The sequence below is a fragment of the Diabrotica virgifera genome, chromosome 10, assembly GCF_917563875.1.
Source record: "Diabrotica virgifera virgifera chromosome 10, PGI_DIABVI_V3a".
NCBI classification, from domain to species: Eukaryota; Metazoa; Arthropoda; class Insecta; order Coleoptera; family Chrysomelidae; genus Diabrotica; species Diabrotica virgifera.
The window spans coordinates 153,165,545-153,177,754 of NC_065452.1; the positions used below are offsets into that span (position 1 = coordinate 153,165,545).

At 34.5% G+C, this 12,210-nt stretch overlaps 1 protein-coding gene across 2 annotated transcripts in view; it reads left to right on the plus strand.

Annotated features, from left to right (window-relative positions):
* Positions 1-12,210, plus strand: part of LOC114325426 (protein let-756) — a 399,761-nt gene that overhangs the window by 271,359 nt on the left and 116,192 nt on the right. The window contains exons 1-2 of one of the 2 annotated variants that reach the window (XM_050663530.1): positions 3,256-3,274; positions 3,338-3,441. In XM_050663530.1, coding sequence (XP_050519487.1) covers positions 3,373-3,441 — 69 coding nt within the window. In that variant the 5' untranslated portion in view covers positions 3,256-3,274; positions 3,338-3,372. Of the gene's footprint in view, positions 1-3,255; positions 3,275-3,337; positions 3,442-12,210 lie in introns of those variants that run through there. The other variant, XM_050663529.1, reaches the window with a different exon arrangement.

Genomic DNA, 12,210 nt, shown 5'->3' on the forward strand with positions numbered 1-12,210 from the left:
AAAATACAGCCGCATCATATTCTAGTTCAATCAGAGAGTGTAGCAAGCACGTCTACCGGTTTCGAAACTTATTAGTCTCTCATCAAGAGGCACATGATGCGGCTGTATTTTCGTCTTCTTCTTCTTCTTCTTCTTCTTGTAATAGGACTATGTCCTGTTTTTTCTGTTACAGTCTTTGCTGCGATCCGGAGCTCCAACTCTCGTACCATCGTTTTTTGGGTCTTCCTATGGGTCGCTTGGTGTTGGGCTTCTGTGTTTTCGCCCAATGCGCCATACGTTCAGGGTCCATCCGATCTACGTGGTCCCTCCACATGCGTCGTCGCGCTCTTGTCCATCTCACTACGTCCTGAACGCCTAGCTCTCTCAATGTGTCTTCGTTTCGTACTCTATCTCTGAGTGTGATACCTCTTATGGATCTTAGGGTTTTCATCTCTGTTGTTCTCATTATCTGTTTGGTCTTTGTTGTCTCGGCCCTTGTCTCAGCTGCGTATGCCAGTACGGGTCTAACACATGTCTTATAAATGCGGACTTTGCTTTCGGTGCTCATATATTTATTCCGCCAGATTATATCCCTCAGGAAACCAGATATTCTCGCTGCTTTTATTGCCTGCTGTTTTGATTCTTGCCACAGATGCCTGTCGCTAGATATTTCCACACCTAAGTATCTGCAATCCATTACCTGTTCGATTATATGGTCGTCCACTACTAACTTACATCTAATTGGGTTCCTGGATATTACCATCGATTGAATTTTCTCTTTGGATAGTGTCAGGTTATACTTTTCGGCGGTTATTTTGAATTTTTGTAGTAGGCGTTGTAAGTCATCTTCGTTTTCGGCTATTAAGATTGCATCATCTGCGTAGCAAAGTATTCTCATGGTTCGGTTACCCATTTTGTATCCCTGATTCATTATGTTAACACTACCTATAACTTCATCCATTATTAAATTAAATAGGCATGGACTGAGGCTGTCCCCTTGTCTAATGCCTGCATTGATTTTGATTTCTTCCGTGAGCCCGTGTGTGGTTTTAATTCGTGTTTTGTTGGATTTATTGAGCTCTTTGATTATGTTTCTATACCTCTGACCTATGTTTTTCTTTTCAAGGATACTGAGCACGTCCTTTAATCGTACTCTGTCGAATGCTTGTTTCAGATCTACAAAGCATGTGAACATGGGCTTGTCGAATTCTATTGATTTCTCAACTAATTGTCGCATTATGAAAATAGCGTCTATTGTAGATCTGTTTGGGCGAAAACCCTGTTGTTCTTCCGATACACCGGCTTTCTTATATATTTTTTGGGATAGAATTTTTGTCAATAGTTTTGATGTAGAATTGAGTAGTGTGCAGTTCGTAGTGTGCCTCGGTAGTTCGTGTTGCAACGAAATTGAAAATGGTTATTCATTTTTGGTTTACAACCATTCTCGTTGGAAATTTACCGCGCTGAGCAGATGGGACGTGAATTATAAATTGTAAAATTCCCTCATCTTCCTTAGTCTCAGCATCTGCATCCGTTATGGCTTGCAAATTGTAGAAGCCTCGGAGGTGTTACCAGAGAAGGTTCCCATTGTTTTCAATCTGGTAGGACGTAGAGTAACATTTTTGGATGTTGTTTTATGTGCTATTAGATTGAAAACTTGGTCTTTTGCTAGCAGTTGCCGCTAGGGCATCTATGCCATTTCGTTCGTTGCAATCCGTAAATGCACGCCGGGGTTTGTTTTGGTTGGATCAGAGAGAGCAGCATATGTGCCTCCTGATGAGAGACTAATAAGTTTCGAAACCGGTAGAGGTGCTTGCTGCATTCTCTGATTGAACTAGAATATGATGCGGCTGTAGTTTCATGTTGCAACGAAATTGAAAATGGTTATTAATTTTTTATTTACATAATTATTTATACAAGGTGTCCAAAAACTCTTTTTTAATTTAAATTATTTGACAAAAAAAAGAAGAATGTATGTACCTAATTTATTTAATTCAAAATACATTTTGCTGCTGTCAGAAATCAGACAAAAATGTTTATATCACAAATAAACATTGATTTTCGCTTAAATTAAATGTTCAAACTTCCAAGAGGCAGATGGCTGGCGGGAGCTGGCTTGAACATTGAATTCGAAACCGAAAACAGGGTTCGAGTTCTTTGAAAAGACCATTTTTATTTGATGTGGTTAAGATAAACATCTGAATAGAGGATTTTTAAGGGATTATTTCATGATAAATTCTGAAGGGAGCTTTTTTGTTGGGACTATTTTGTCGGGGCTATTTTGTGGGCGAGCTATTATTATTCCGCGGCTATTTTGTCTGCAGGCTATTTTGTCAGAGCTATTTTGTGTGCGGGATATTATGTCGGTGCTGTTTTATCGGAACTTTTTCGACGGGGCTATTTTGAGGAGGTACCCGTTTAGAGATAGTAACATACATTTACCCTCTTTACAAGAGGTCCCGGATTCAAATTCAGACGATTCATATTTTTTTTATATTCTTGGTATCGTTTTAATAAAATTTTTTTAAAAGTGGTAGGTAAAGAAAGTTAGTTTAATATTTAAATAAAATACAAATAACCTGTTAAGTATAATATTAATTTCGTTGAAATCATAATAATAGAAGTATAACTTCTTACGTGCGTACAAAGTACACACACATTCTTTTTTTAATTATGGGAAACTCATTTAATAAACTCCAGGCATTTTTTTGCCGTCTATAAATTTAACAACAAGCTCTAGTTCTATTTTGGATGTTTTCATTTTGTGTTGCTATTAATTTTCTCTCCCACATGCGGCCATAAGTTTAGACTTGCAAAAGGTACTCGGAAAATATACTCATATAATAAACACGGGTACCGGGCATTTTAGCCCATATGCTACGGGTGCGAGTACCGAGTAATTTTTTGAAAATATACTCGGGTACTGGGTACTGAGTACCCAAAAAGTACTTAGAGTATAAAATTCGGGTACTTGTACCCGGGTACTGCCCAGCTCTGCATAAGGGCTCAAGAAATTAGGAAGAGTTTGCGAAAGCAGAGTATTATTAAATAATTAGAACTATTGTTTATACAATAATTTATGAATTCAATAGTTTATTAAAACATATTGCCTTCATGGCTTAAGTCTTTTTTTAAGACATTACATAATTTCTTGACTTCTAGGCCATGGTCTGGAGTTGTTTCTTCCTGACGTTTCTTCTACGACTGTGACATGCCACACAACCAACTGTGGTCACATTACCTCTGATAATATCTGATAATATCTAGCGTCGGGAAGAAATAATTCCAGAACAAGGTCAGTATATACAAATTATATGCAATTGTTGATTATATATAAATGATTTTTTCTTTGTTTCAGCGATATTACAAAGGACGACGGTGGGAATTGGTCAAATGAAAATTCAAGGTGTGGTTACCTGTCAGTATTTGTGCATGGCCAGGTGTGGATTGCTCTATGGATCGGTAGGTATTCATATTCTGTTCAGAATAATATATTGTTTTTCAAAATGTTTTACTATCCCAACTATTAAACACCTTTAAAATTTATTTGTTTGTAACTGGCAGCTCAGTACCCATGCAAATTTTCCCTAATCTGCAAATAGCTGGTAAAGGGGGTTAAATTAAATCATTCATAATAATGCCCTCTCCTGTTAAAAGGACACCGCACACATCTTATGGAAAATATAATGTCACTCAAATGAAATAAAATTTACATGAATATGTGTGTCCTGAAATTTCAATAATTTTATACCATTGCGCCAACTCTGAATTTTGCTTAATTAGTATGTTAATTGTATAGTCTGTTCGCTAAACTCAGACGCAACTTTCTAGATATTTTAGTCGGTAATTTTGCCAATTTTAGCAAAATTGGCAAAAAATAATTTTTAAATAGTTAATAATCACTAAGTATTTAGTAATTTTGCCAATTTTTGCAAAATTGGCAGAAAACAAAAAAAATATCTACTAAAATATCTAGCCAGATGCGTCTGAGTTTAGCGAACCGACTATAATTAAAGTTTATCGAAATCGCAAACTGGCATTGATAAATAATATTAGTCTAGCGGCTATTGAAAACAGTCTATTCACCACTAACCGACTAGAGGCGGTACAACTAACCAAAATATACCTACTTTATTATCAATAATAATTGGAAAAGATAAGAGTAAGCTTCTGCCTTAATCCCTCGAGAAAGATTTATGGAGTAAGCGAATCACAAGATCTTTTTTCTCTCTTTGACACACGTACATTCCTATTTGATTTTAGATTTATTTTTATCAATTTACGCTCTTGTTAATCAAAATATAGAGTTCGCGCAATGGTATCAAATTATTGAAATTTCAGGACGCATCTATTAATGTAAATTTTATTGAATTTGAGTGACATTATATTTTCCATAAGATGTGTGCGGTGTCCTTTAGTTTTAGATATTATCTTTCAAAGAGTTGTTCAAATATAGGTAAATAACAATACAAACCCATGGATTATTATATACCTAACAGGTATGCAAATCATCGGTCAGTGTTGGGGAATCAAAAAGGGACAGATTTAGGCAATGTGCAAAGTGAGGAAAATTATTATCTCTTATTGCCTTTAATATTGTATCCAATGCAGGAATTTCCTTGTTTAAATAGAACGAATGAATTTTTCTCCGAAGGACGTTTCTATGAAAGTCATCAATTTCCATTGGTTGCTTTTCTTCATATCTTTTTGGCTAAGTAATGTTTCCTTATTTTATTTCACTTAAAAATCTGTAAATGGTTCTTTTATTAACATCTTTTGATAAAATTTAAGTTTAGCAGCAACGAATTGAAACGATGATGCCGTTATAACGCATGGACGGAACTGGTAACTGATATCATGGACGGTATCAAATTCGTCACAACTTTCCCTTACTCGGTCGACAGGTAGGCAGGTACCTCAAAGATGATTTGCCAAATTCGTCATTAACCCGGCACCTGCCACGTGGGGTGCTACCAGCACCCCATAACACATTTTCATCAAATATTTGGTATTTCAAGTTTGTTATCCGTGCTGTGCGTCATAGTAGCTTTCTGTAATATTATATAGCATAGGTCTGTTTGCGTTTGAAGTGGTTATTTAGTGTCATTCTGAACTTGTAGCTCTAAAGTCGAATCGGGGTGTCATCATCTGGCAGTTTAACTTTTAATTTTTTTTTTTTTGATAAACAGGTCACATTTACATTTTTTATTGTAATAACTGATTTAAATTATTAATATAGTCTCTATACTCAATAAATCTTAATTTTTTTAAAATATTTTACTTCACTTCATTTATTATGGGTTGGTACTTGCTAATTTGCTTGTATCACCTTTTTAATTTTAGTTTTTACTTTTATAATATATTAGTAGCTAACAAGTTAATAAAACATGTTTTTTATATTATTGTGCAACTCAACACACATGATTTTGTTTATAAACAAGTAGATCACAGAAAATTTTTAAGGGGTGCTGTGAGCATTAAAAAACTAAATCAATAGTAATTTCAAAAAAGCACACACTACTAGTCAACAACAATCTCGTTGAAGAAGTGAAAAAGTTTAAGTACGTAGGATGTTGGATACGCGAAACAGATATATTATAAATATATATTATAAATATATATTATAAATATATAAAACACCCTGTAAGTCAGTAAGTAACCACATTTTATTTAAGTGTTTTAGGTTAAATCTTCGTATTTTGTGCTAAGGTTTCTCCAGTTACTATATGGGCAATTATTAATGAAACACCCTATATAGTGTACTATTACACGGCATGGAAGCTTGGAACAGTCAGCTCGTTACGACGTTTATAGAGCTTTGAGATGTGGATGTGGGTACTTCGTCGTATGCTGAAAATTCCACGGACTGATCGCGTTAGAAATGAAGAAGTTTTAAGGCGTATGAATAGAGAACGTGAACTCACAGAAATTGACAAGAAACGTAAAAAATCATATCTTGGACACATATTTAGACACCACAGGTATAACTTCCTTCAGCTTATTATAGAAGGGAAAATAGAAAAAAGACACGGTCCGGGTAGACGACAAATAACCTTCCCTGTTGCTGCGCAACATCAAAGAATGGACAGGACAGGATTAGACTTTCAAAGTTTAGTAAGAAAATCCCAAAATAGAGAAGACTTTGCAGAAGTCATCGCCAACCTTCGCTAAGACGAGGCACCTAAGGAAGAGAAGATGCTTTCTTCTTCTAAAAGTGCCTATCTTCTGGAGATATTGGCGACCACATTGACCCATCTTATTCTATTTACGGCAGCTCGAAATAGATCAGTTGGCGTTAGACAAGTCTACTTCCTAAGATTGGCCAGCCAGGATATACGTCTACGTCCAGGGCCTCTCCTGCCCTTAATCTTGCCTTGTAGAATTAACTGTAGCAGTAGGTATTTTTCATTACGCATAATGTGGCCGAAGTAAGCCAATTTTCTGTTATATACGGTGTTAATGATTTCTTTGTCTTTTCTTATAGTCTTCTGGAGAATAGTTATATTAGTTGTGTGGTGTATATATGAGACCCTCAACATACGTCGGTAGCACCATATTTCAAACGCCTCTAACCGTTTTATGGCATCTTCTGTCAGACTCCAGCTTTCAACTCCGTAGAGGGGGGCACTAAAGACGTAACATCTAAGAATTCTTATGCGTATATTGATACTTAAAGACAAGTTGCACATAATCTTCCTAAGACTGTTAAAAGAGCTTCTGGCTTTTTCAATACCAGTTGTTATTTCGTAACTATGATCCCAAGTATCCTTAATGTTGCAGCCCAGATAGCATATTTTCTGTACTCTCTCTAGGGGTGTATTGTTTACGGTAATTTGGGCGTTTATGTTGGTATTTTTACTAATTATCATTATTTTTGTCTTCTTACAGTTTAGTTTTAGGCCGTATTTGTTAAATGCTTCTACAACAGTATCCATGATCCTTTGGAGCCCCTGCGCACTATCTGCCAGCAAAACTGTATTGTCTGCATATCTAATATTATTTATAAGTTGTCCATTTACTGCAATATCATCTTCTGATTCGTCCAAGGCCTCTCTAAAGATGTTTTCAGAGTATATGTTAAATAATACTGGTGACAGTATGCAACCCTGTCTAACACCTTTTTCGACTGTGAAGATTTCGGACAGTTCATTTTCGAATCGAACTGTTGCTTTTTGTTGGAGATATAAGTTTAAGACGAGTCTTATATCCTTACCATCGAGTCCTGATGTTTTTAGGATATCGATTAGTTTTCCATGTGGGACTTTATCAAATGCCTTCTCGAAATCTATGAAACATGCATACACATCGCAGTTGACATCCCTGGCTCACTGTATTAGAACTTGCAAGCTGAAAAGTTGAAGATGCTTTATAAATCCAAAAATACTACTAGGTACTATTAAAAGAGAGAATTTGCTTCGTGAAAAAATTAAAGAGCGGAAAGAAAATACAGGTACTTATTTGTCTAAGATACAACTTTTACAAAATTCGTGTTTTCTATTTTCTTATTATTAGTGTTTTTAATTTCATGGGGTCTTTTTTTAAAGTATATGTAACTTTTAAACAAATTAATGCATAACTCGTAATTTTTCAAAAGAACACCTTATTGATTTCAACTGAATCCGTACGGTAATGGTTTATGGCCTTGACTGTAACCCTTAACCCAGTGGTTTCCAACGCCCTAGGAGGGCGCGGGAGTGTTGCAAGGGGGACATGTAGCTGTTTCCAAGTTCGAATACAAACCAAAGAAGTCGAATAGGTGTCAAAAAAATGAATCTACCTACTATCTAATGCTATTTGCATCTATTGGCATAATAGCTATGATGATGCGCTCAGTGAATCATATGTTGATCAACTTAAAATCATTCCACTTGCAGGTAATACGATGGGAATACGAATATCTGAAGATCTCTGCGATCAATTAATAGAAAAAGTAAAAATATCTTTTTTCGCGTTGTAAGTAGATGAGGCTACCCATGTTCTTAAGGATGCACACTTGATAACATATGTAAGATATGTTGTGGAAACTGATGTTAGAGAAGACATGTTATTCTGTAAACTTATTGAAGGCAATAAGGCACTACAGCAAGTGAAGTTTTTAATATTGATAATTTTTTAATGAAAATGACATTCTGTGGGAGAACTGTGTGGGACTATGCACATAGATGGAGCTCTATCTATAGCAGGAAAAAATGCCAGTCTACAGGCACGAGTTCGAAAAATGGCTCCTCGTGCAGTTTGGACGCATAATAGCATGATTCATAGACAATCGCTTGTTTTATGAGATATGGGTAAAGATCTAGAAACAGTATTTGAAGTTATTATAAGAGCTGTAAATTTTATCAAAAATAGTCCATTAAGGGGAAGGCTTTTCGCAAAACTGCGTGATGCGTATTCAGAATATCACTTCTATATTATTGTGAGGCACGTTGGCTTTCTCGTGTCAAAGTACTTCAAAGGGTGTTTGAGCTAAAAGAAGCGATCGCCATATTTCTTACTGATAATTTAGAGAATAGGCAAACTTGTTTTATGACACGAAATTCCTTGTAAAATTTGCGCATTTAGTTAATATTCTTCAAAGACGTAGTATTTTAAATAAATCAATGCAAGGGCCTCAAATGCATGCATTTGCGTAGAAAGACAAGATTCCTGCATTTTTGAAAAAAATTAGAACTGTGGATAATAAGTTTGAAAATTTTTGACATGTTTCCCACTTTTAAAATTGCCTGTCTTGCTGATGAAATAGAAGAAAGTAAAGTTCTTAGTAATAATCATTTAACCAGGGATTTTACTTTAAAGATCTTGACATGTCCAAATATAAATGGATTAGTTTGTGATTGAAAAATATCATGATTTGGCCTTACGACAGCAGAGCAGGAAATGATAATAGTTCAAGTATTACGTAACGCGATTTTTGAAGATTTTTACCCCCACCCCCTCCCCCACGTAACGCACTCTTATGGGAGTTTAACTATTGCGTAACGCAATTTTTGAAGATTTTTGACCCCCCCAACCTACGTTACGTAATACTTGAACGGTCCCATATACTTATCTAGTGAGATAAAAAATTTTCAAGATTGAGTTGAGAATTTGTAAAATTAGATTGTTAAAAAATTAAGGGGGCCCAACAATTTTATTTTTTTAAAGGGGGGCGCAGGTACAAAAAGGTTGCAAACCACTGCTTTAACCTCTATTTGAAGATTTGCATTTGTAATGAGCTGCCAGTTGTAAACAAATATACTTTAATATAAAATTGGAAAATGTTTTCGTTAAACACATCTAGGGCAACCAAAGGCGATCAATACAGTAGCAAAAAATATTAATCACCATGGCATTGATCGTTCTTGTCTTATCCTCATCAGAATAAAAAGTTTGAGCCAAGGTATTAAATCATGCGAGATCGCAATTTGCTCTAACTTCGTGGAGGTCGTGTCCGATAAAATCCTATCAGTGTTAAGGCGATCTCATTATTCCATTTCATATTCAAGAGTTTTTTAACCCACGGAAAGAATGCAATAAATTTGGATTCTCTAACACGCGAGGTAAATAAAAAATAAATCACAATAATATCTAGCGATGAAGACGGCAGCGTTTAATTAAGAGCCAACTCTTTGAGTTTTATTTTATCACAAGAAGGCGGTCAAGGTCGACCTCTTCGTTGGATCTGATCCGTCCTCTCGTAAACACTAATACTACATTATAAGAGATATTTATAAAAATGTCATCATTCCACTACTGTTCCTGATTATTAATATACGTTAACAACATTGTTAAAGCCCACGTTGAGTTTTCTTATTTTTTTTAATATTTAATAGACATCACAAAAGGCCAAAGATTCCAGCTGCTAGAATAAAAATCTCTCAAGACGGATCCACATCAGGAAAAATGTGTGTGTGTGTGTGTGTGTGTGTGAGAGAGATCCTGGCATCAGACAAAATCTATTTGCCACAAAACATGTAAATTCTTAATTACATTAAATGATTTCATATTGTCTATTTCTAAACTATACCGCTATTTTTGAATTTCTGATAAAATTAATGATGGAATCTAGTACCGCTTTATCTGGGGAAGAAAGGAGAGCTGTAATATTTAGTGGCAATGGACACTCGTGATGAATTAGTTCTTGATACAGAATTGAAGAAGATTGAGAGTTCAGAGAACATTCTAGAAATATATGATTTAGATCACCAATGGATACATTGTCACAACTACAGACAGGAGAGTTAAGTATTCCAATTTTATATAAGTGAGATGGAAAGCGAGCATGATTCAATTTTAAACGAGTCAATACTGACATTTGTGCTCTATTATAATTAAAGGTGAAATGAGGAATGTCTTTTGGAAGTGTAGGGTGAATTTTGAAATAAGGGTTTGTAGATTTATTTGCAATTCTTTTGTAATCAGTTTCCCATTTCCTTCTGATATTAGGTTGGAGAGCATTATTCAAATCTTTTAAATTAAATACTTTGTCCATATGGTGGCAACTGTGACTACTTTTTGCGGCTATATCCGCAATTTCATTACCTTCGACTCCGCAATGTCCTTTCGTCCAAATAAACGAAACAGTTACATTATTTTGTTTAAGATCCATAATTAATTTTTTAATGTTCAAAATTAAGGCATTTCGGAATTGGTTTATTGGGTGACCGCTAATAGCTTGTAATGCTGATTTTGAGTCTGAAATTATTGCCACATTCGTGCATGTTTGAGTTGCACACCATTTTAGTGCCTTTTCAATAGCAAAGGACTCGGCGGTAAAAATGGAACAATAATTTGAGATTCTGTACTTTTCAATATGATTTATGTGTGTGTGTGAGTTGTATTTTAAAATACAGAAAAATTATTTTAGGCACAAATTTAAATCTGGTCAAGTATTTTTACGACGTAAATATTTAGTTCGTGTGTTGTACCACCGAATCCACTTAGCGACAAATGGATAATCAAGTCCACACTAACATTGCTGTGCAGTGCAAATTTCTTTGAAGTCTACTGAAAAACCGACAGCACTACGGATAGCGTGCGTTGTTCGTTACGAAAATATTTTTGCGTTATTCTATGCGGCGCACAGTTCACATCAATAAAAAGAAAATTAATGACACCTCACTACAATAAGACACCACATTTTTATGGGGTGCCGAAAATTCATAAAGCGAACATACCACTTAGACCCATTTGTAGTACCATCAATTCTCCTTGTAGTGAACTACCAAAATTCTTATTAAACATTATAAAACCATTTGCTAATAATGATGATACATTTGTAAAAAATACAAAACATTTTTTAAACAAATTATCAACTAGTGAATTTAATCTAAATAATATTTTAGTAAGTTTTGACATAAACAGTTTATTTACATATGTGCCATTAGATAAAACTTTAAACATAATCAAAACGAAATTAGAGAATGATAATACATTGACAACTAGGACAAGACTAAATGTATCAGCTATAATGGAGATTGACATTATGTACTAATAATATCTATTTTCAACTAAATAATGAATTCTATAAACAAAATTTTTGTCTAGCAATGGGCTCTTCTTTATCTCCATTATTGGCTAATATATTTATGGAGGATTTCGAAACTAATATCATATCATGTACTAATAATACCTATTTTCAACTAAATAATGAATTCTATAAACAAAATTTTGGTCTAGCAATGGGCTCTTCTTTATCTCCATTATTGGCTAATATATTTATGGAGGATTTCGAAACTAATACCATTTCTAAACAAAATTTAAAACCCACAGTATGGTGGAGATATGTAGGTGATGTATTTGCGATATGCCTCATAGATCAGAATTGTTGGATACGTTCCTGAATATTATAAACGATCAAGAAGAGACAATAAAATTTACAATGGAAAAGGAATACAATAAAACCCGGCCTTTCCTCGATGTTTTAGTCTCAAAGAAGGATACTGGATATGAGACTCAAGTGTATAGAAAACCAACATACACCAACACATATCTCAATTACAAATAAAATCACAACATCAATCTTAAAAAAGGATTCATTAAATCCTTATATGATAGAGCCAAAATTACTTGTTCTAACGAAAATTCATTTTTAGAAGAAAAACAATTGTTAACATCTGTTTTATTAAAAAATGATTATCCTTTATCGTTTATAAATAATGAATTGTCAAGATTGGATCGAATGGAACAGAACAACTTAGAACGGGATCCTACAATATTCACAAGAAATATTACTAGGAAAATATCAATACC